This window comes from Meriones unguiculatus, chromosome 5, assembly GCF_030254825.1.
Source record: "Meriones unguiculatus strain TT.TT164.6M chromosome 5, Bangor_MerUng_6.1, whole genome shotgun sequence".
Classification (NCBI taxonomy): Eukaryota; Metazoa; Chordata; class Mammalia; order Rodentia; family Muridae; genus Meriones; species Meriones unguiculatus.
Window position 1 is genome coordinate 109369760 of NC_083353.1, and position 25327 is coordinate 109395086.

General features: G+C 47.9%; 1 protein-coding gene across 5 annotated transcripts in view; it reads right to left on the reverse strand.

Annotated features, from left to right (window-relative positions):
• Cacna1c (calcium voltage-gated channel subunit alpha1 C) overlaps window positions 1-25327 on the reverse strand; it is a 483983-nt gene that overhangs the window by 145325 nt on the left and 313331 nt on the right. For 4 of the 5 annotated variants that reach the window (XM_060384021.1, XM_060384018.1, XM_060384016.1 and 1 more), the window contains 3 exons: window positions 20270-20428; window positions 14504-14700; window positions 6143-6246 (listed from right to left, as the gene is read on the reverse strand). In XM_060384021.1, the coding sequence (XP_060240004.1) occupies window positions 6143-6246; window positions 14504-14700; window positions 20270-20393 (425 nt within the window). In that variant the 5' untranslated portion in view covers window positions 20394-20428. Of the gene's footprint in view, window positions 1-5737; window positions 5842-6142; window positions 6247-14503; window positions 14701-20269; window positions 20429-25327 lie in introns of all 5 variants that reach the window. The other variant, XM_060384019.1, reaches the window with a different exon arrangement.

Genomic DNA, 25327 nt, shown 5'->3' on the forward strand with positions numbered 1-25327 from the left:
GTCAGCAGACATTGTAGTTTGCAGGGACTTACAGGAAGTTCTTGATTGTCTGTGATGTGGTCCTTTTTTTTTTTTTTTTTTTTCTAACTATGAACTCACTTTACGAAAGGATAAGGCTTGGAGCAGAGGCAACAACAGATGAGCTAGTTCTTAGCTGCTGATGCAGGTCTGAGCCCCTGCCTGTCTACCCCCCTCGCCCCCCACCCTTTGGCCACTATGGGGTTGTTGGTGGGGAATGCATGTTAATTCTCTGGTGTCTTGAGTAATCCCTGGGCCATGGCTCCTGTGTCTGTTCTCAGGAAGCACCTGATTCAGGAAAGCAGGCTGTGGAAACCAACTCAACAGGACTTCTGTGCAAAGCTCAGCGCTCTAGAGGACAAGGAAGCTTGGGGAGAGTCATGTCACCAACAAACCCCGGAGGACAAAAGGCTCAGGTGAGGCCAGCGTCATATGTGGGGGGCTCTGTTGCCACATACCACCCGACTAGTGTTTGTGGTATTCAGCAGAGCTCAGGGTTCAGCAATCACCATTGTGGTGAAATGGGGTTGAGGGCTGGGAGGAGCCTAGGGAATATTTGAATTGGGAGAATTGGGGCTCTCAAGTACCTCCTTAACGATGCTCTGGTTTGGATGGAATTTTCTTCCCAAATCTGATTGAGTCCAATTATAATTGGATTGAACTTGCTATTTCGTGGGCTTCCTGCCAACCAGTGGGTACTTTTATTTCCTTCCCAGGAAGCTGGATGCCAGGGAAGAGTCACTGGATTGAGAGATCACAGTGAAGGTAGGAACTGGCTCATCCTGCTTTTGTTGTTGGGGTGGACATGGAAAGATGCCAGTCTTCCTCCCCCTTGCCTTCTTATCTTATATATGGTGAAGCTGTCCCCCGCCCCCGCCTTGACCTTACTCCCTAAAGACAATAGATCCACAGTGCACCTCTCTCCTTATGTAAATAAACGTAAGAAATGCATCCCAGGACCCTCTCCTGCAATCTCTCTGCCTACACCCATATGCCTTTTATGCCTTTTTTTTTTTTGCCCCTTTCTCCTGGAGTGGGTTTGAGTGAGTTTCAAAGGGGTAAAGTTGCTAAGAAAGACCTTTAGCTCTCCTGGATAATTTCTAAGAGCTCAAGCTCTGGTTATAACACGCCCACCATCCTCCTTACAGAGCTAGAGCAGTCCCGGGATTCAGCTGCCATTAGGAGGTGGGAACTCGCTGTCTGAACCTCCAGATCTGTAGGAAAACTAAACAGTCACAGGGAACAAAGAGGAAGAGGATACCTGCAAGATTCTATGGGACTTGCCCGTTTTTTGCTCCTGCACACTGTGGCAGAAGGGCGGCAGATGTGGCCTGGGCACCGAGGCAACATGGGGGGCTTTGATAGCCCAACGGGCAGGGACGCAGCCACAGGGACTCCGGGCTGCACATGGTGGTGATACCCAGGGGGCAGCCCCTGCTGTGCTTTCCTCTCCTGGACATCCCCCACCATGTGCCTGTTCTGTAGACTGAGCTAATGCAATTCCAGCCTGACAGGGTGTGCCCAGCTCAGGGGTCAGAGCCAGCAAGACAACCACAGACTACTGTTGGGATTTGTCACAAGGTGGGCGGGAGTGCTTCTGTCACTAGCAATGGCCAAGATACAATATGGGAGAAGGGGTGGCCGATGCTCACTTACAGAGAGCACACAACAGGGTGTGGGGTGGGACTGCTCACTCTGACCATCGGGTACTGGCAGATAAATACTGAGCAGATAAATAATAACTCTTCTATTTCTGGGTTTGCTAAAATCTGTTTGCAACTCCCAAATCAATACTAATGGCACTTTAAACAACATTCATATATGGATATGCATGTAATGGCAAAAAAAAAAAAAAAAAAAAAGAAAAAGAAAGAAAGAAAAAGAAAACCAAAACATGTTACATGCTTCCTGCTAAGGTCAGAAAAAGTGAAGTGCTCTCCCCAGCTCAGTTCTCATAACATAAGCAAATGTCTTTATTTATGGTCTATTTAGTGCCATTTTTATTGTTGTAATTTTGGGCTTGTTGTTAGAGATTCCACTGTTTAAACAGCCCCAAGCCTAGCTCCACGGAGAACACTGTCACGTGTCTAATGGAGAACACGTGTGTTTCATTAAGCTCACTCAGGCATGGGTTACAGTGCTGGTGCTGTGGGTCTAATGTTAACAAATGGGTGCTAGCTACTAAATAACTCATGTGCAGAAACACACATAGAGCTATGTTTACGTTGGTTGCCAATGTGACCAGGTACTCGTGAGCAGGAATCTAACGATGTACTTTGCATTGGTGGCCTGGTGTTCACCGGTGCATTGTGATTTGGCAGAACACATCCACTGAACGATGAGCATCAACTCTGTGTGGCCACCTCTCCTTTTCCTGCTAGGGCATGCAGCGGCCTCCTTCTGGGTCTGGATGTTCTGTTTTAACAGTCCATCCATCATGTCCCGGATGTATTTTCAGGCTGTCACTCTCCCACCCGTCAGGGCCTCAGCCTTTTTAGGCAAGAAGATACTCCTGTCTCCTGGTATGGAAAGGGATGGGACAGTTACCCACAGCTTCAGATGCAATTTCGAAAGTCTCCCAGTCACTGTTTTGATTCTAATAGGTTGGGGGCTGGAATTTCTGGAGGAAAAAGCAATTCTAATCCAATTGTTGCCTGTACCGATGCCAGACCTGTGTCTTGCATTGGGTGGGTGTGCGGATCACTGCATTAACATGGGACGACTTTTGACAAGAGTCCAAGAGCTGCATGTTTTTCACACTGCGTGTTCTGTGCAACCTCATCAGAATGAAGCCTTCTAGATGTATGACACCTGAACATTCTCAAAGTTGCAGCTTCCTCATCTAAATCTTATTCTTTTTGTCTGTGAAATGGAAACACGAGTAGCATCCAGTTCATGGAGCTGTCATGAGCACTGAATAAACGAACATACGAGATATGCAGAGCCTAGGCCATGACAGGGTATGGGGAAGACCGCTGATGCTGTCCTTGGGATAGTGCATTTCACGGGTTCTAAGACTTTCTGAATATTCTGTATGGTTGGTCTAATTGAGGTCTAGCTGATGAGTATTGGGTCCGTCTCCAATACTGTGGTTAACAATTACACTGTTGTCCTGATAAATCAGGATGCCAATTTCAGACCATCACCGGTGTGGTCAATCAACTGGAACTTGTTTCTGGATTTGTCACCGAGCAGGTTAGAGGCAATACATTTAATAATAACTGGCCCTTGACAAAAAGCCAGAAGTGTAGACAGCTGCTTGCAGATACCTCCATGGCTGGGCAGAGGGTCCATTGATGTTTCTGGAGCTTCCAGAAGCATGCTGTAACTTTGAGAATGTTCAGGTGCTAGAAGGCTCCAGAACAGACCAAACGAATTCTGGTCCACATGTGCAGAGGTTAAAGAGCCTCTATACTCCTGTCCCATACCAATTAAATGTTCTGAAAACCATTCAAGGGTCAAAATTGTGGATTATGCAATCTATCCACATTTGATCTACCAAGGTGTGGTTTCAAAATGACCTTTCTGACAGCATCAGCAGCTACTCCTTCAGCCTCTCTGACTCGACACCAGCGGGTTGGCTCTGGCTCTGGGAGATAGGGGTGGCAATGGCTGTGGGTGAAGAAGGGGCCTCTGGAGTCTAGTACTCAATCTCCATTACTGGGTTCTTACAGGAATTTTACATGCTAAGATTTGGTTCCTAACATCTGAGGGGAGAAAAGGAAACTGAAGCTGATATCTATCTATCTATCTATCTATCTATCTATCTATCTATCTATCTATCTATCTATCTATCTATCTATCTATCTATCTATGTTTGGCTTAGAGCACTGGGCTTTGCTACAACCAAGCTCATTCAGCATAGATCCAGCGGGCAGTGATAAGCAAACAGGAGCCAAACTAAGGCTCTAGGTTTAGGTCTGCTGATTGCCGGAAAAGTGACATCCCTTAGCTTGTGTTACTCATCTTTAAAAGTCCAAGTAGTCAGTGCAGCTTCAGCACTGCTGCTGAGCATGGACTGCACACTAGTCCTTGTGCTAATTCTACACAGACATTCCTGTTCATTCTATGACAGCCACCTATGAGTGGATGTTATCTTCATAATTCTTTTTGACATGGGAAAAGGATGAGGTTGCCAGATATCTTGCACCCAGCAAATACAGAGCTAGGAACAGCCAAATTTCTGTCTTGAAAGGAGATAATGAGTTTGATTTTTTTTTTCCAGCACTGTCTGTGAGACTCGTGTATAAACAAGGGGCCATTTTCTTGTGTTGGAAGACAGAAACAAACCCTGCCACCTCCAGGCAGCTAACTAGGAGCATCATATATTACTCCAACTCCCCTTCACCCTGCTCTCCTATGTGGGCTCACCCTGGCAAAAGGCAAGATGCCATCCAGGGTCATAAGAGGGATAAGGAGGAATTATGTTCTTTTCTTTACCCCATTCCAGACTGAACCCCATGCCCTGGCCATGGTGGGAGGCAGAGCCCCACCAAGTCTGCACTGATAGTGCCTCCTTCCTTCTTCCTGACCTGCCCCCAGCAGGAAGTCCCTAGGTACCTGGGAAGACTATGAAAGCAGCTGGTCTGTCCAAGCAGAGCAGAAACAGATCCCTGACCACCCTCTTTAACAAAGACAGTAGGTGGGTTCCCCCATTAGAGGCCCAGAGGGTCACCAGGAGCATTTAGGTATCAGGTCTTGGCATGGCTGGCATGAGCTAGTGAAAAATAAGTGGCTGAGGAAACACCCCAGGTCTCCATGATAAGAAGATAGACATCCTTGGGGTCTTGAAACCCCAGCCAGGAGCCATTCTTCTGCTTCAAACTGCATCTTACCATGGGATGAAAACAGGTAGACTTATATTTGTGGCCATCTAGACAGATTTAAAAGAAGATAAATGATGCCTTATCTATAGCCCCATAAGAACCTGTGGCTTTAAACACTTAGGTGTCTCCTGCATTCAGAAAGGTAAGCATCAGTGATGGACTGCTTGGCCTTGAAATGAGAATTAGACTTTCAGCCTGTAGTTGTTTGCATAGATATGTATGTGTACCCGCACAGAGACACACACGTCACAGACTTTTGGCTGTCTTTGCTTTTGACAGTGCTGGGATGGGAAACAGGGCATGTACGTGCTAGCTAGGCAAGTACTCTGCCACTGAGCTCTCCTCCCATTCCTACTCGTATTTTAAGCCGAATTCTCCTTTGTCTGGCCTGTTTACTCCACAAATGTGGTTTGAAACCTGCATTATTTGCCTGCAGATGATAGCTGGCTCGTGAGATCAGGCCAGCGTTTACCTCCAAGGGCACTGTGAGTGTTGCGTGTGCGTGCCAACCTTCTTTCGCATTCCTGCTGGGAGGTTCTTCCCGCTCAAGGCTCTTACTGCACTGCTCCCCAGGCTGAGTGAGGTGGGCACAAGGGTAAGCTGCCTGCCTTCTTGGGTAGCTAGTGGGGCTCTGGGAAGATCTTAAGAGTGTGTGGTGGGGCAGGGGTGGGAATGGGTGTCCCTTCTTCAAGGTCTGTCACCCACACCTATGACTTAACTCCCATCCATCTGACCCTCCTCACAGTCAGGCCAAGGACCTTCACTTCAAGGCTCCTGAGTGACCCTTTATCCCAGGTTCATCAGAGCCAGAAACAGAAGAGTGCCAGGAATAGCAGAGAGAATGAAATACAAATGAATGGAAAAATCAAGACCATTTCCTTGGTCCTGCTTACCCGCTAAGAACACCGAGAACCAAGTTAAGTACAAAAAATGACCCTATGATGATTAGTGTAACAAAATAGATCCAAGGCCAGTCCCTTCCTACGGCATCATTGACCTGGAAGAATGGAATGATAGTTAGTCAGGCACACACAGCAACCGAGCACGGCCAAGCGCCAGCCACCGGCTCCCCAACGCTGAGCTGAGCAGCGTGGGACCCGGGATCCTCATGGTGCAGCTCAGGCTAAACTGCCTGGGCAGCCAATGGTCAGAATCTGTGCTTGCATGGAATTTTTTTTTTTTCCCCGTTTTCCTGGGCCTGGTAGGGTCTTGTCTCTGAGGATTGTGCATTGAACGCAGTGGAACCTGGGACCTTGCTCGGCTGCATGGTAAAGAGGACACAGAAATGGTCAGCTTACCCGCTCAAAACACCGAGAACCAGATTTAGAACGAAAAAGGATCCAAAGATGACCAGACTGACAAAATACACCCAGGGCAACTCATAGCCCATAGCGTCTTGCATCTGGAAAGATGAAGGAGAGTTAGGACAGAACAAGCAAAGTGGAGGGCAAGACAGACAGGTAGGGAGTGCGAACAGATCCACAAGAGGCAAAGGGGCTGGTTTTAGTTAAGTGGATCAGAAGCTGCCTCCATCTTGGGCTTCGTCCCTACTCAAAATCCTTCTCGAAAACCTTGACCCAAGCTATCAGGGTCTCTGGGGTTTGGGTGGGAGATCTTGCCTAACTCTTCCTGCTGTCTTATTTTCTGGAAAAGAAATAGTTCCCTAGTGTTTTTCCTACTCATTTGTCTAGAAAGGTGGATCACCTCACAAAACATTTGTCTATTTTATTTTATTTTTTGTTTGTTTTGTTTCCATCCTGGAGTGGGCTTAGCTCATTTGGTTCATTTGTGACCATTAAATCTTAAGATGTACCCTGAGGCGGGCTGACCTTGGGCTGTGAAGAGGGCCAGCCATACTGGCAGGGCTGGAGACCGAAGCTTACATCACATGAGAAAGTGGTCTTCCTTCCCGGAGTCTGGGCGGTAGAGAGCTTGACCTCAGTGCGTCACAAGCAAATGGGCGAGGAAAGGTGGTACTCCCCCTGCCTTGTGTGTCAGAGAAGGCCTTGTCCCTGACACCACAGCCTAGATGGAAGAGGCACGGAGCCTGTAGCTGGTGGACTGGCGGGGACACTCTGTAGCAAGCCACAGGCCCCTGCAGGAACTGGAGGCAACGGGAGCCAAAACTGGCCCCACAGGGCTGTGAGTGTTTGCTGGGAGCATCTTGTGAGGGATTCCTGTCCACTGACTCCCATCCTCCCCCTACAGCTCCTGGAAGTGGTTGTCAGACAACCCTACATTTCCGGCAGGCAGGGGTGTGAAGACAGGTCCCAGGACAGTGTTTCTATCAAGAAGGAAACAGTTCCGATCCAGAGCCTCAGATCCTTTCTTCTGATGTTTTCCAAGCATTAAACACATGTTACCTCTGGTTTACTAAAAATGAGCCCCAAGGTTGTATTTGATGAACCAAGCTGATGAAACTCTAGATTCCTGGGCTACCAGCCTCCTGACTGACTCCCGTTGGCCATTCTCAAAGTGTGGCTTCAGGCACCGACACCATTAGGTGCTCACATTTAGAAATGCCACACTGCGTCTCACCCCGGAGCTCTGGGGGTGGTTCCATCAATCCGCTTCTGCAAGCACCACAGGTTGGCTGGATGTGGGGGTACATGGCAGAGCTTGTGGACCCTTGATCTGTGTCATTGTCTAAATGCTACTAAGTGTTATGTGGGGGGGGGGCACGATTGCGCATCTCCACTTCATGGGGCCCCAAGATGGCCAATGCTGGGACAATTGGGGACAAGCAGCGAAAGCAGGTTCGGGGTCTTGTCTCCTAGGTGTTCAGTGTAATTCACGCGTCTGCATTTATGATTATAGTCACTGTCACCCCAAGTGATCGTCCTAAGGAATAAGGAAATCGGGTAACTGCTGCCGCAACGTGATTTCTACTGTTGGTCCTCGTTTGGGTTACAGACGTGTTGTTCTCTATGTGATGGGGCTAAAGATGGAGGAGCACTCAGAGACCTGCTGCTCCGAATGGCTGTCTGTCTTATAGTTAGAAACCGTGTGTAAAACTCGAGTTCAAGCTTGCTGGCTTGAACTGGGTCAGCGAGGAAGAGCTCCCCACCTAGCTCCACGCTGCAGTGCGATTCAGTTTGAGAGTTTCTCGAGCATCCCCAACCCCACGCCCCTTGGTCTGTTCTTCCATGGCATTTATCGCTTTATAACTGTGCGGGTTCCCTACCTGTCACCTTAGGAGCAGGAAGTAGAGAAGACTGCTGGGTGAGGCTGAGGAAGCAATGGCCCTGTGAGACAGGGTTGTGTGGACTTTGCACACTAGAGTCACTGACAGCAGAGGGCGCTATGGAGCAGGAAGAAAGTCCAGGGTCCAAATAGCCCTGTGGTAGCAGTAGGTTTTGTTTTGTTTTGTTTGTTTGTTTGTTTGTTTTCCACCAAGGACTTGACCCTTGTTAGAACCATGTAGACCACTGTAAAGCCTTCCTGGCCATAGAACAGGAGGGAAGGGAAGAGAGGAATACCCAGCCAAGCAGCAGTGGTTAGCGGAGGTAGGGCAGTCAGTCTTTATGCAGATTCTGTTCCCAGGGCCCTTCCTTGACCAGGAGGAATCTGCCCAGCCAAGAGTGCAAAGGAAACCAGGTACAACTGGAAGTTCAGCATGCCTTCATGCCGGGAGGAGGAAAGCAAAAGCAGCCGGCACAAGAAGGAAAGATGAAATGGGACCAGGGAGAGAAACGCAAGGGAGGTGTGTACCAAACCACGTGGCTTTGCCGTGCCAGGGCCTGCGCAGGCCGCTGTAGCACGGGGCGGGCCTTTTGCCTGCCCACACAACATCCACACAACATCACCGAGTGCTTCTGTGGGAGGGGCAAGACGTGGGTATAGCCTTGGACTTGAGACTGTAGGGAAGGAACTAGGTGGGAGGCAACCACAGCTGGAGTGCTAGGCACCTGGCAAGGAGGGGACTCTAGGAAGACCCGGGCCTTAGGCTATGAGTATCTTTCCGGCTTTCCTTCTTCAATTACTGGTTAACAGGGATCAGAAGCGGGGCTGCGGCTTTTCCTCTAAGCCAGTGGCTCTCAACCTGTGGGTCACAACCCCTTTGGGGATTGAACAACCCTTTCACAGGGGTTGCCTAAGGGCACGTGAAAACACGTGGTTTTACATTACAATTCACGACAGCGGCGAAGTTATGGTTATGAAGTAGCAATGGAAATGATTTCGCCGTAACACGAGGAACTGTGTTAAAGGGTCGCAGCATTAGGAAGGTTGAGAACCACTGCTCTGAGCGCTTCTGTGGTGTGTAGGGAGAGCGGGAAGGGCCGGGGAAAAACTGGTGAGGACGATAGACTGTAACCAGCAAACAGGCAGACAGAAAGAACTCTGGGCACTATCCAGGAGTGTGTCCCCCCACACCCTCCCCGGAGCCCACATCCAGCTTTGGTGTCACCAACCTACTCTTAAAACTTTTCTGACTTGGTCTATGTCAACCCCAAAGGACAGAAGGTAACCTGGGCTGTTGTGAGCAGTGTGCCTTTACTTGTCCCCTGGGGTATGGGCAGCGGCTCCAGCAGGTGCTGACATGCTCTCCCCAGCTGGGTCTCACAGAGCAGAGTTGCCTCCAGAGCCTGGGCAGGCAGGGAGTCTTAGGCAGGGCTAGTGGCCTTCTCTACCTTCCTTCGAAAGGATTCCTTCCCCCCAAACAGTCCTCCAGGCCACACAAGCCCTTTGGCCTTAAAGGTACTGTGAGGTTCTTGAGTAGCCTGGGGGTCTTTTCCTCTGGGTCACACAAGCTTAGCTTCATCAAGGACTACAGTGGCTAGAGCTAGAGATCTGAAGAGGGTGGTCCACAGGAAGCCAGGGCCGTAAAGAGGAAACTCAGAGTTTCCACACCTCATCCCGTATCTCTGCTTTGATCTCTTCCTTGACTCCATAGGTGTTTTAGGGGTTCAAGGCAGGTGAGAGGTTGGGAGCATTTCTCGGGAGTCTTAGCCCACCATGCCTGAGCAGACAGCCATCTGAGGGAGATTCTTCAGTCTGCAAAGAAAGTACCCCTTTGTTGTTCCCTCTTCTTCTAAGCCACCTGCTCTCTGGGCAGACTGGGCGGAGAGCACACAGTGGAGGCAGCCTCTTTTAGCAGGGCGATGCTGGAGTGGTGAGACTTCTATCTCCACTCTGGGGAACAGATCTACTCAGCAGAAAAGAATAATAAAGCCTCATCAGGAAGGGACCCAGCTTGCTGTCAACCTCGTGCCTTAAGTCAGCAGTGCTGAGGACCCCAGACCTGAAACTATGTTGGATCTTCCTTTTTTTCTGAAACAAACACAGAGCCTTCCTATTTAACCAACACTGAACAACGGGAATAATAAAAAGAAAAATACCAAAGACATTTCCCAAAGTAGCATGTAACTGGGTAAAAGGATCCCTACCTTGTACCTTCAAATCCACCACTAACTTTCTCAGGGAATGGGGATGGGGGTGTGTGTCATATTTCCACCATGACCTTCCCAAGGCCTCTCTGATCCAGGCTGATATCCATGGATTTTCACACTATGTGTACCCTCTCTTTCTCATCACAAGGTCTGTGGATCTAGAGACTAGATGGTTTCCACAAGTAGCAAGAGAGGCCATTTCCCACCAAGGGCAGGTGCGAGTTATAAAACCCATGGTGCTTTCTATTCAGTGTCTCTAGTGTGAGCGAGTGTTCTCAGGGATATAGCTCTTGATGACCCATGTTGCCCGAAACATGAATGCCCACCACATGGGTCACAGAATAAAAAGCAAGTTGAATCCTGCCCCAGCCCCATGCACCTACTCATTCTTTGTTGAAAATCCCCCAGGCAGTGGAAACAGGAAGAGGATCATTCAGGTAGGAGAAGACAACAAGAGCAGGCAAGCCAGCAAATCAAACTGCGTGCATCCAATCGACCTCAGAGAGCAGACGGACTTGTGTCCCGACCTCGTGGGGGAGGATATGAGCAGAGAGAGAGTGACATCCTAGCCTGAGCACCATGTTGGGAACAGCTGGCTCACAGCTGGAAGAGCTGCTGCAGATAGACAGTGCTAGATGGTGCCCGAGATTGTAGCCCACAGCCAGCAGACAGTGAGCAAGAGTGCTCTCGGTGCCCGAGTGCTTTCTTGGCCTTGCTAAGACACTAAAACACACTTTACTTCAACATTCAAAGCTGTCTTATACTTTTCCAAGACAGAAGCATCTGTCCTCTGGCTCCTTGTCTATCCTCAGGACCAAAATTCCCATGCCCTCCAGAGTGGTCTATTTCCTGGGCAACCCTGCCATTCTACCAGGGAGCTCCACCCCTTTGTAAATATGGCATGCCTTATATTCTGAACTCCTGGAAGGCAGGTCTTATTCCTCTCTGTCCCTCACCCAATGCTATCCCTGCTTCTGGGAACATAAGAAATGCTCGATAAATATTTGTTAAACTGAATTGTTGAACTGCAAGAATTCATCTAATATTAGTAAAACGAATGACGTGAAACTGAATGGCTGAATGGATAGACGAATGAATGAGTGAGCAAGTAGATGAAGGCTTTGAGATGCTAATTCTCTTCAGTACTCTGTTTATAATCCTGCATGATACTGTTTAGGTAGCAGATTCTCTGTGTCAGGCAGCTATTTGGTTCAAAGGTTAAAGAAATCTCACATCTGAAAAAAGATCAGAGAACCTATGGGTGTTGTTTGACCCTAGATTGTTCTTTCTCTTGTTGATTCTTCTTGTTCTTGTTCTTGTTGTTCTTCTTCTGGCACTTGAGCATTCTTGGAGCATATGGAGAGGCTTTGGTTTAAAGAGTCATCTCCTGAAGAATCTCCATGGAAGGCTGAGTTTTGGTTTAGTTTCTTTTCTCTAGAAACTTCTACGTATGTGTTTGAATGTTTAAAATGAACCCAGCTTGGGGTTGCATTCATTCCTACATAGAGGAGTCATCACTGCTCCTCTCTGGGGCCCTCTAGACTTGTAGTTCATGTTTGAAGGAAAATGCATTCCTCTGAGGGGAAGACCCATATCCTTCATTCCCTGGGAACTAACTTCAGACTGGTTCAAATCTAGCAATATCCTGGGAGCACTGTGGAGATTCAGCTGGTCCTATTTTTAGGGCTTCAAACTGAAACTTGCATCACAACAGCTTGGAGGACTTCCTCTATGAACACTAAATTTCTAACCAGGGACCACTGGAGGCAGCTCTGAGGTGGTCTCTTATACTTAGAAAGCACCATGCTTGATGCCAAAACATTTTGATATTTGAATCTCTGGGTTAGTGATACAAGCCTAGGGTTTGGGAAGGAGGATTGCCTGAGGGAAAGAAAGGAAGGGAGAGAAAGAGAATAGAAAATGAAACGGCCATAGAAAGGTCAAAGTAATTAGAGGAATTGCCTGACGGCAGGAACACTGAGCTAGGAGGTGCGTCTATCATGAATAACCACCAGAAAGCACAGTCCCAGTTTGTATGTGAGTGTGTGTGTATGCACATGTGTGCATGTGTGTGCACACGTGCATGCACACACACACACAACTAACATATGCACACGTACAATCATTTTAGAAAGATCCCGGGAATGTCAAAGTGAAAAACATCCCCAGATCCTGGAGCGCCTTCACCTCTGATAATTTTTTTCTGTCCCCAGCCTGAGCTCCCCCCCAACCCCCAGGAGAAAAGGTACAACACAGCTGCTGAAAATTGGTAGTTACTGCTGTGTGCTTCTCCACAGTCCCCACTCTGGCTGTCACTGTGACAGCATCTTGGGGTCACATCTGGCTGGTATGGTATCGATGACTTGCAGTGAGGGAGAGGGAGGGAGTGATAAAGGAAGATCAGAAAAGCACACCAGGGCCATCAGCAAAGTAAATTATACTTATCCTCCCATGCTTGCACCTGCCCTCAATGTGATGCTACAGCCAGCTTTCCCACAGCGACTGAAGGCATGCGCCAGGAGTCCCAGGATGAGACTATGGGGCCCAGCACCCCCACAGTCATGTGGACCATGGCCTATGGGTGGAAACTGCCTATTTCAGAGAGACCTTTCTGTCCATGGCTCATCAGGACAGACAGTAAATGGTCCTTCATGCAAAGGAGAAGGAAGAGTCAGGGCCACCTAGGAAGTTGACCTGCTCTACTAAATAGAAACATTTGCCCAACTATAGAAAATCCAACTTCCTTCTCATTGCCTTTCAAATTACACAAGGCCAGGTTCTCATCGAGATCAAGCCTGAAAATGTGTCCCGGTGTTTCGTTTTAGTTTGAGGTAGGGATGGATGACATTCAGTGTTGTCCGGTGACAGCACGTCAAGATGATAGCCCTTGGTGCTGCTCAGCTCAGAGTCTCACGTATTCTAAGACAGAGCTTCTTTGGCTGAACTGGATCTTACCCCGTTACCAAATCCTCAGTGCCCAGAGCACGCTAGCTCACAAGGACACTCAGTGAATGTTTGCTGGAAACAAGGTACAGGCAAGCTGCAAGTAGTCACTTAGAGAGAGGTGCAAGCTTCCCAGCAGCCTGGGCTCTGGCATGCTAACAGGATGTCAAGGCTGGGGAGGGAAAGGCTTTGCGTTTACAGGAGATGGCACACCTGGAAAACAGTGGGAAGCCACCTCTCTGTGCAGCACAAAGCTGCTTGGATTCTGGGAGAACTCAGCACTTCTCTTGGCCTTGCTTTTCTTTCTGGCAATTGCGCACGGGACATTCCTCTGCTTCCCTCTCACTCTTCCTGTTCTAGTTTGCAGACAGGAGCACACAGCCTCTTAGCTGTTTTCACCAGGACTAAATGGATTGGGCTATTTGAGAAACTTGGGGATGATGGTATTTTCAAGACTGGCAGCATGCTTTATTCGCCCAAATTCTGAAGAGCAACACTGGATTCTGGCAAGTCATTTTTCATGCTGAAGTGGAGAATACCACAGAGATGATATTTTCTGTGGGTTTTTTTTTCCTCCAGATAATGGATTTGGCTTTGCCAGAATGAAGATAGCTCAAATATGGTATGTGTATTTACTGGCACTTCAAGAACTCAAAGGTGGCAAAACAGTGATGGACAGCTGGATCTTGTGAGGGGCATTTTTAAAGTTAAAAGAAACATACTGTAGAAATATACTGTATTCAAAGTGTGGTATTTCTAAATGTGCATCCTACAAGAAGCAGGGCCTCTGGCTGACACTGAGAGAGACTTGGATGGAGTCTAAAATGTCAAGACTAACATGAGAGTTAGAATATAGCAGCATGCCACAGGCTGCACAATTCTACACAAAATCAATTTTCTTTATGGTGTCTCCTTTCAGATCAGCTCCGACTTTTCTCTAGGAATTCTGCCTATAGCTCCCTTCTAGGTAAGAGACAGGAAAAGGTTAAGAGCAGAAAGAATTATAGAACAGGAAGAGGAGCTGGGTTGAGCCCAGCTATGTGTGTAGCCCAGCTCATCTGCATAGCATCGGCTGCACAGCCATGGTCCATACGGTGGTTGGCAAGTTAAGGGTGACCATCACTCAGGTTGGGGTAGACCTTGTGGACATGGCCACATTACGCTTTGTTCCTCAGGAAAGCCCTGGAACTAATCAAAGACATTCATCAACCACCTCCTCAGCTTACGTGGGTACGTGCGACCCGATATCACGGAGAGGAAGACGAGATGTGAGGCGAGGTCTCTGGCCCTCCCTTCGCCCACCCTCTGAGTACCCCATCGGCATACCCAGTACAGCACATCTGTCCAGCCCTCCATGGTGATGCACTGGAACACTGTCAGCATAGCGAAGGCGAAGTTGTCGAAGTTGGTGATGCCATGCTTGGGCCCATCCCACCCGGGCTTGCACACGGTCCCGTTCTGACACTGTCGCCCGTGGCCTGTCTCCAAAGCACAAGGGGAAGGGTCCTCTTCTGCTGGTACATCTCCACCGCCAAGGAAATATGAGACAGAAGAAGAAGGGCGGGGGGGGGGAGGGATAACGATGGGCAGAGAATAAAGAAAAGACATTAGAGAGAAAAATAACGGGAGAAGGCCGACGAGTCACCACAGCAGCAATTGCACACATTTCAGTTAGTGCCCTCACATGGGGACTAAAAACATAAGAGACCAGACTTTCATTTCAGGGGCACACTGACGTCGGTGTGTATTTTCAACCAAATGCTGTGCACTCTGCGTTTTAACCACAAACACTAAGGTATTTCAGACACTAAGGTATTGTCCATCCTGTCATAGCATGGCATCACGTCAGAAAGCGATAATGATGCATCCATTTCAAGTGTACGTTGTTCTGGAAAATAAAGACAAAGTAAGGAATTCAGAATCTGTGAGGGCTTTTATCTTGCTGCTATAGAGAGTAGTGGCAATAACAAACAGAAGACCTGAGTTTGAACAAACAATTGCCTCTGACAACTGCGAAAACACAACTCCAGAGAGAGGTTCTTCATTTAGAGATAATAAGATGCCCGGAATCTTCTCTTCTTTTATAAGGATCCAAACCATCACAGAATGACTATTTTGCCCATGGGACACAGGCTCTTTATGGAAGATGACAGGCTAGATGGCTGTTGGTGTCTGTGGCTTCTAATTGAAACTGTTTACTCTCAAGAAAAAAAAGAGAGGCAGAGAAATGTTAACTCTTGACTGTGACAGGACTCTAAGGAGGATGGAGGTGAGTGCTGTGGTGGAAGGTGTATGTCAGTATCTTCTTGGGGACAGCAGTGACACCTATCACTTCCTCCCCTGTGTCACCCCCAACCAGCCCCTTTGTCTTTGTTTGTAGTCCATTCTTGCTTCTGCCCCTAACTCCCAACAAGCTGGTTTGTTTTCTGTCTTCATAGCTCGCCTTTCCTTTAAGTTTTGCACGGATAAAGTCACAGAAGAAGAGGCTCTTTGTGTGCCCATTCCTTCTTCATCGTTCTTTAAGCACAGTGCTTCTGAGTTCAAGCACACTGCTGCGCTTTAGTCCGCTCTGATCCTTTGTATTGCTGGACAGTGTGTTTCATTGTATGTTTATCCATTCTCCAGATGAAAGACATCTCACTCCTTCCCAGGCTTGGGCTACTCAGAATAAAGCTGATTCCTGGATTGTTCTCTGCCCGGTGCTATATTCAGTGACCACGGGGACAGGCCAACATTCCTAATCTCTGAGCTATTGGAGGGTACCAAGTATCCATACCATTTCCTTGTCCAAAGTCTGGCTTCCGGTGGCTACATGTTAAGGTAGCTAAACTGAACTGCCCCTAGTTACAACTTTTAAAATTGTCAAATCGTTAGAGATGTGGATTTAATGCTGTTGAAAGAAGAGAAATGAAAGTTATTTTCTAACCTAAATAATACATTAAAAATAGAAAAGCAGAGCACCTAAAAAATGAGAGTTGAGGAATGAGGAAAACAAGACCAAATAGATCGTTAATTCCTTTCTTACTCTGGAACCAGCTTTCTAGAGTTGGGGGTGGGGAGGAGACATAAAAAGATAAAGTGAAACCTGCATTTCTCTTGTGTTTATTTGTAGCATAAAGATGCCAGTTATCTATTCACAATGTGGATCCTAGGCTGACAGTCTGCCCTGCACACTGGTTCCTAAAACAGTAGAAAAAGGGAATGTGGGAGTGGTAGGGGTTGCTGCCAAAGCCAGCTCTGAGTGCTCTCACAGGGAGGAAAACATATTTGGAGAATTTACAAATATATATTGGAAGAAAATGGCAGGGGCAGTGATCTATATCTCGTGGATAAAGGGAGCAAGGGCGTGAGCTTCGGGAAGCTCATGCATGGGCTCAAGGGCTGCTGTGCTATTTTAAATCTTCCCTGAACAATAATAAAAAAAAAATCACAGAACAATTAAGAAGCAGCGATGATCCAGTAAAAATAGTTATCTATAAAAAGGAACACTTGAAAAATGTGAACATACAGATCAGCAGGTCCCAGTGACATACACCCCAGGGCAAGAAAAGTATGGCTTAACCATAAAGTTGTGCTGGCTTTCTTCTGCAGGGTCATAAGGTCCTAGGAGAGGAACACAGGAATGTGAGGCGGGAAAAATAAAGCCACGTGGGCTGTGCGTTTCAAAACAGAATTGAAGAGAGTAGTCAGTGTGGAAAGATCAAATTAAGTCTTTGGTAAAATAAAGGAGATTTTAGAAATGGACTCAACTTCAGCAAAAAATGGAATCCTGGGGGAGCTGTCAGCAGGGTTCCAAGGAAAGAAAAACCACCAAGACAACAGCAATTCATTTTTAGGTCTCAACTTGAAGGACAAAATAGAATGGTAGTGATTTCATTGCTAGGTTTAGCCAACCAATTCTGTGCCAGTCTCAGGGGTAATTACCGTGCCGGGGAAGAGCTACTGAATGCCCTGGCTCCAGATCCACTGGACAGATGGGACACCCAGAAACAAAAGCTATCGGCATATGGCAATGGATCTGCTGAGCAACCAGGAGGGGGCCTTGCAGTTGCCCAAGAGATTGGGAGAAAACCGTCTCTTTTGAGACAATCACCATTGAACACTGGACACAGAGAGAGCAGCCTAAAGGTAGAACACCAGCTCCCAGGCAGGTCAAAGCTTCCTTGCAGGGATCTTATGAGAAACATGGGCTAGAAAGTTTAGAAGAATATAAAATTCAGACTGTGAAAGAATGTCCGAGTTTAAAAGGAAGATAAAATCCTAACAGAGACTCACTGAGCCTTTTGGGAAATCTAAGGGTGGCAGAAAATATGTTCATTGAAGTCTAAAATCTGAACAACAACAAAACAAACTCACAAAAACATTTTCAAAGGTTCTACAAAACTCTGACACACGCTGATGCTGTCTTTGAAGGGGTGTTTTGGACTTCTTTCTAGCCTACGGCTATGAATGTGACCAGATCCCTGGGGATACTAACCCCTGGGAGCCCAATGCCTGTTCTTTCGGGAGAATCTACAAGACTGTGGGCTGTGGGCAGACAGCGTGAGGAGGAAGGATGGTGGGCAATTCAACTGCATTGTTCCAGAAGTAAGGCTGCAGCAGCCAGGAATCTCTGGTTTCTTTCCCAATGGTGGCCCTGGCTCCCACTGGAGCCTCATGGTAGCTTTCTGAGGGAAATTGCCATCATTGCCTGATACCCTGGCTCATTTGGTTTCCATCCAGGAGACTAACTGGCCTCTGAAGTTGCTGGACAGAGATAAAAACCCATCACAAAAATGATGGTACCGTGAGAGGATGCGTGAGGTAGCTCAGGTGAGTCTCCTGGCGCTGTTTACTATCTAGGCCAGTATGACTTTCAGTTGACCCCTTCAAAAGTTGAGTCAAGTCTTCCTAAGGGCAGACAAAGAAGGTCTTTGGTGCTGGTGATGGCTTTTCACAGGGCCTCAGTCTGTACCCTAGGAAGAGATCACTATCTTGTTTTCTTTGTCTGTAATACTCACCATTTTCTAGTCATTTGAGGCCACCCTGTGACTATAGCAGTTATTCAAGGCTGCATTTTGCTCACAGCTTTGCAGGACCCGCACCGGCAGGAGAAGACATACTTCTGCCATGTTCCCTTTAAGATGACAGAGATGACTAACAGTTTTAAGCAGCTCCCCGTGGCTTTGTGGTGCACCAATATTTGATGGCATGGTTGCTGTCTTTGGTTCTATGACAGAAATTTTCCCTATTTCATTGGTGAGTGTCCCGCTATCAGTCACTGCCAAACTGATGGAGAGTTGTTGAGATTCTGTACTTCTGTGATAGGGAGTCCGGGTCCAGTGGGTCGCTTGATAACTACATAAATTGTTATAGTCACTTCTTAAGGAGCTGTAACCATTAACATAAGTCACTGGTTCAGGGTTAGGGTTAGCTACAGACCAATTGGGTAAGTTACTGGTTTGCTGTTAGCGACAGATCAACCGAGAAAGGGGAAGGATCTGAATTAAAGGGAGACAGTGGTCATTATATTGTCTGGTATTCTTTAAGCAAGGTTGAATGTCTCAGGTTTTTACATGAAGGCAAGAACTTGCTCTTCCTATTAAAAATTATGTATCAGATAACATTTTAAATTGTCACCCAAGTTTCCGCAGTTACAACTCAAATAATTTGAAAAATTTTGAGAGTGAATAATTTATCTTAAGCATATTTTTTTAAAAAAAGTAAAAATAAGATGACTCTGTTAATGTAGATTTATAGGCCTTGTTAGTCTTGCTGTGACCTTGTGACTATGACCGAGCCACCTTGCAGAAGTCCCATTAGTCCACCAAGCCACAGCACCTTCTGCATACCAGGTAGTGATGCTGGCTTCTGGGTATGAGTTTTTCATCTCACTCTGTCGTAAGGATTGGTGCCACCATCACCCACCAGACCTAACTTGCAGCTTGGGCTACATGGGAAGAACAAAGCTTCCATGTTAGTGCTCCTGACATAGGCTCTCCACTTTCCTCAATAATGCCCAAATGATAACAACATGTCTGATTTTAAAAAAAAATGAAATAATATAATTTAGCTTTGGAACGGGGATTGTTTACCAATGTATGTTTGTATATACATAGGTATATATATATATATATATATATATATATATATATATATGTTATAAGTCTGTTAAAAACCTTATCAGTTTCTGTTTCTTTTTTTTTTTTTTTTAAGAAAAAGAAAGGTTAATGTGTTCTTTTCCCTTACTTTATGCAGTTGTATGTTTTGCTCCCATGTCTGTCTGTGTACCATTGGAGTTCCTGGTGCCCTTGGGGGGCAGAAGAGGTGTATGACCCCCAGGAACTGGAGTTATAGAAGGTTGTGGGCTGCCAGGTGGGTGCTGGGTCTTCTAAAAGACTAGGCGTTCTTCACCGCTGAGTCACCTCTCTAGCCCCTGCAAGCCACTAAGAAAGTGCTTAACTGGCCAGCACTACCTGCCAGATTCATTGATTTATGGAGGGAACACAAAGAGGCAGGATTGATGGTTGAGACATGAAGCTGAGCGGGTGGCAAGGGGTAGTCAACGGCAGCCTCTTCATCTGTTCTTGGATAGGGAGGGACCTTGGGGTTCTGCCTTTGAATGAAGAAGACAACAGTAACTGCAAAGGAATGAGGGGCAACTCTAAGAGGGTAGAAGGGCGGGTGGTGATGGGGGAGGGTGGTGCAGACTTCCCGAAGGGCCTGGATGCTGAGCCACTTCAGTGGGCTGCTGGACACACACGCTCATCAGTTAGCAGTGGCAGCTCACAGAATCTGCGTCAAGCGTGAGAGAAACCGATGAAAGATGGCTGCTTGATCCCGCTTCTCCAATGGCACGGCAACCCTCGACGAAGCTTATGCCTGCTGTTCGAACAGACATCTGCAGCAGTGAAAGCGGAGACTGAAAACCAGAGGGAAAGAATGCCAACCCCGGCCTTTCGTGTCGTCGTGGTCTGAAGTGTGAGGAGCTGAATGCCCCGTTCAGTTCTGTAGTGCCGGTGGCCGCAGCACATCCACTCCAGGGGAAATCAACTATGAGGGGGGCAACAGCCTCCTGGTACTTGCTCCGCGGAGCCCCCCAACCCCTCTTACCTATTATGCCTTCCTGGTTGTAGCAGGTCTTGTGCATCTTTCCCATAAAGAGCTCCAGGCCAATAATGGCGTAAATGATGATGACGAAGAGCACAAGCAGGGCGATGTGCAGCAGAGGCACCATGGCCTTGATGATGGAGTTCAGGACCACCTGGAGACCTGCGCGACAAGATCAGCAACAGTGGCAGCAACGGAACCTCTGCCTCCTCCTCTGCTGCCTTAGGTACCACGCTAACACGACCTCCTGCAATCTTCTTAATGGCTTCAGTGGGGGTGCTGAGTCCCAAGTTTTAGACGAGGAAAGGGAGGCTCAAGGTCACAGCCAATGAGTGACAGAGCAAGAGCCTAAATTCAGGTTGGCTTGACTCCAAACCTGTCCTGGAGGCGCCTCCAAATAAAAGGATCGGCAGCCGCCGTTCTTCTAATGGGGAGAACATGTTGTGTTCATCCGTAACTATCAGGATTTCATATCGCCCGTCTCAGAGACACCCTCGTGTGCTTTCTCCTAGAGCGGAGCTCAGCACAATGAGAACTCACTGTGACTACCCACAGCCACACAGGACTTAGTCATCTCTCGGGCTTCTCTGGGGTGGATTTCTAGAGCCAACCGTCAGCTCACCTGCTCGGAAGCAGAGCAGCCTTGTGGAAAGGAATCCAGGAGGGTGCAGTTTCCAGTGGGGAAACTACCTTACAAGCAGGTCTGAGAACCACGTATTAGGGCCAAGAGTGTAGCTCTAAAGGCACCTTTTAGCAGTAAACCTGGTACTGCACAATCCCACCAGGGGACAGATGCACCATCTGAATGTCACACCTCAAACATGCCATAGAGAGGGGCTTCTTATTCAACAGCATGGGCTTCCAGCTTAAAGTTCTGCAGATTAGAGGACACTGACCCAAATATATGAAGCAACACTCATGAAGGCAGTTAGAGCAGAAACTTTGTCCTGTACTTATCACCAAGAAAGAACGAAAAGTACCCAGAGATCACTGGGAGGAAAAGAAGTGAACGGACAGCCCTGTGGGGGACACTCATCTTATCGGGATGCTGCCGAGTTAGCAGGCTTGTTCTGCTCTGCCATGGGGGAGAAGGATGGGTATTCAGTGATTGCACTAAGGATGCTCACTAGGACTGACACCAGGCAGGGGCTGCTGTAGCGAGTTCAGGTGATAATGACAGTTCACCCTGAAGCCTAGGGCAGTTTCTGTGAGCAGCTCGTAAACTAGGTGTCCACATGCTGGGTGAACGGGGTGAAGATAGCCAGGCAGAATATCATCCCTTGGAGCCCTCCAGAACATATACAGGAGAAGAGCAAAACTGTCTACAAGTCCCACGCCGGGGTGGCTCATTTTATGGAGTCTTCACCGGACCTGTCACCTTCTCCCTACCTATCCTCTCTGGCACCAAGGTCTTTCTGTTCTGTACTTTCTTTCTGCACTTATCTGTGGCCCCGTTTCCTGGATAACCACATCTGGCCACATTTCTAAGCTCTGAAGCACTCACAGCTCTGAGCTGTGGCCAGTGGTTTCCACGAGGCTAATTAGAAGAACTCTCCTCGGCTATTAAGCCGAGCTGGGGAAAAGGGAAAAAAAATAAATAAAAAAAGAAAGCTGGAATAATTTTACCTGTGAATTAATGGGAGCACTTTACCGGCTCCCATTAGAGCAAGATGTTTTCAGATCCAAATGACTCCATTAATTAGCAAGTTGTACACACATTAGTGTTAAAGTCTCCTAAGCCATGAAGAAAGTTGCGTTCCAAAGCAACTCTCAGAAGAAGCTGATAGGTGCCGAGGAGCCTTCGAAGTGCCCCACCCCCCAGAGGCTGGGAGCTCCATATCTGGCTGCCAGGCCACCGGGGAGGTATCGGGCGTCTAGTACCAGCAGAGAAACAGTGCCAAGAAACAGTCGGGACAGACTTAGGAGGAGCTGTGATCTGAACTGACACCAGACAGGCCACCCAGAGAGCCGCTCTGAAACCTTTGGTGCCTCTTAGGAGAGGGACCAGGGTTTCTCAGTGACCTGCAAAGCACTGTAGGGCCCATCCCATCCCCCTCTCCCCACAGTCCCAGCCCTATCCCTCTCTCCAATCAAACCAGCATTTTTCTTAGATTGAGAGCTCCCTCAGGCCTGGGCTCAGAACATTCGGTACCAGGGGATTATAATGGAGCTAAAGGTGCCTGCTGCTGACTGACCTTATGACTGTCATAACATCACTGCCCAAGACATGGATCACTCACGGCTGTGGTGCTTCCTATGACAATCAAAGCATGACAGATAGCTATGGACCCTGTATGTAATATTTAAAGACGAGCGTGGATGGCTGTGAGAGAGACTGCCTGATGTTTTGACTGCACTGCCAGAGTCTGATCCCTGGGAGTCACACGGTGGGAGAAGAGAACGGATACTCACAAGTTGCTCTCTGACGTCCAGAGGGGTGCGGCGGTGTGCACGCGTCACCTAGTGTTCATTTCTCAGATACAGTATCGTTAAGGATGGCGAGGCTATATCCCTACCCCACTGCGCATCCACAGGGACCGTTCCTTCCTCCCAGAATGCCTCATCTGTATTTTCTCCAGCCCTACTTCTTCAGCTCTCAGCCCAAGCTTCTCCCCTCCAAACCCATGACCAGAGTCATTTCCTCTGCTACGTGCCTTCTCGCTTTCCCTGGTAACATCCCGTTTGAATTGTACGTTTTAAAGTTGTATGTGTATTAAAGGGATTTAAAAGCGTTTATATCCGCCTTCCCAGTTAGGTGGCCTTTTGTGATGATAGACTGTGCCCGATCTTCTCATCACCAGGGCCTGTCTGTGAAGCTTATCCCCCCGAGGACTTGGTAAACATTCGCTGAAAGCAAGAGAAGTGTGTGGCCGAAGCACAGGGCCGGGTTATACAGGAACGGAGTCTATAGTTGGTGGAGGACGGACAGGTGACTGCAGGAACCACAGGGCATCAACAGGCTAGGAAGATACCAACCACAAGTCATAGCGGTCCCTGGCTACACTGAGCCACCAGCAATGCCAATGCTGCACGCTCTGTTTCTTCTGCCCCTACCTTCTTTGGTGGACATACCGCCGCCCTGAGCACCGGCCCACGAGGGACACTCTCCCACCAACCGGTTTCCAAACTCTGCTAGCTTGGCTTTGAACTATTAATAGATATGCACAAATTATTCTACTATATAAATAGTACGTGCTAATTACAGAGAAAACAGAAAATACTTATGAAAGAGAAACTGGAAAAGGTAGTTGGGGGAGGTACTGTAGCTCATTGTCTGACCCTCACACAGATAACGCCAGTCAGCTTTTCGTGAATGTTTATGGGACTTCAGCCCTTGAGTCCCTCTATCACTCCTGCTTCCTGCTTCACTGTCCTCTCAGACATTCAGTTAACCAGCCTTCCAACTCACCTGCCTTCCCTGCCCTTATGCAGCGCTTGGATCGCTCTGATCAAAGGACACACTGAAACGCGCCACTTTGGAAAGTGTGCTAGCTAGACCGTCCTTTACAGATCGAGGTTCAGCCCCTCCTTTGCTGTTTTGGCTTCTATGGTTCCTAGTTTCTCCTTACACTCCAGCAGCATGCCCGGCCATCTGGAGGTCCCTGGCTTCCAGCCTCCCTGTTTCAGTGGACACTGCTTCTCCACCTGCCCTCTCCAGAGCTGCTGGAGTCTCAGCACGTCTTCTCATCTTTGTTTTCAGGCGTGTAGCAGAACTCATAGATTGAAATAAACCTAAGCACGGCGGGTGTGCAGAAAGCAAAGGCACGGCAGCCCAGGGGTCAGCAAGCGCACCAGCCAGCGCTGTGATCATTCAAAACACCGAAAGTATTACATCAGCAGAGAAGACTCGTGGGACGACATGAGAACATTGGGGGCGAGGGCTTGCTGCTATCAATGATTTTCCCATGACTTAAGTTGCTGTTTTGAGGATGGTGGGGATAATTATTTTGGTACGACCGCACGATGGAAGTAGGATCAACTAGGAAGTATCCAGGAACAAACAGAGCCTGTCCAAGAACATACCTGTGTTCAGGTGGCATGGGGCAGTGTGCTCACTGTCCTCAGGGACACTCACTGACTCAGCTCTTGTGAAAGGCCTTGGGGGGAGGCCTTTCACAAGGGTGAAAGGAGTCTACTGACGCATGAAAGCCCTGCCATCCCATAATTCTTATTCTGAGGACGCCCCAGCTGAGGTGCAGCTGAAATCATTCTACTTCATTTGTCCTATTTCCTTCTGGTCACAGCTCGGAGAACCAGATGCTATAAACCATAGCTGAAAAAGTGATACAGAGAGGGGAAGTGACCTGCTTCCAGGGCACACTGGCGAGTGTCCCACTGTCGGTCACTGCCAAACTGATGGGGAATCACTGAGATTCTGCACCTCTGCAATAGTGAAGAGTCTGAGTCCAGTGAGTCAGAGCTAATGGATGGTGGCACTGGGAACAGAAGACAATTCTGAGTTTGCATTTCTAACCAAGTTCCCACAGACACCAATGCTACTTGCTGGTCCAGCCTCTACTTTGCAAGGCACAGCCCTGGAGTACTTGGTCAGCCGGGACCCATAGCAACTGCATCCACAGCCCTCCTGGGATGTTCTAAATAAAGCAGTTTCAATGATGCGGTAGGTAGGAGTTGATTCTAGCAATAGCACACTTTCAGGAATTTGTCATTAGTGAGGCATGAAATGTCCATGCTGGATACTGAAAAACACACCGATAGCCTGACTATACTATAGACTTGCTTATTATGGTTTTTTGTGTTTGTTTTTTTTTACTTATTTTTGAACATATGAGTACTACAGAGGATGACACAGGAAGACATATTTCTATATCGTACATTCCAGGAGCATAAGTGAAGGGCACTGGGGTCGCTACTTCCAGGAGCAATAAAAGCCATTCAGCAAGGTTACGGATGAGACCAATGCCTGTGTCCATCACTACAGTATGAAAGGCATGAGATGCTTAATGTATTTTTTTTTCTGGCAGTGGCCTCTACCATTATCACTCCTGCCTTGTCATCATGCTCAGGGCTATCACCTCTCACCAGCCAGCCTAGGCCTAA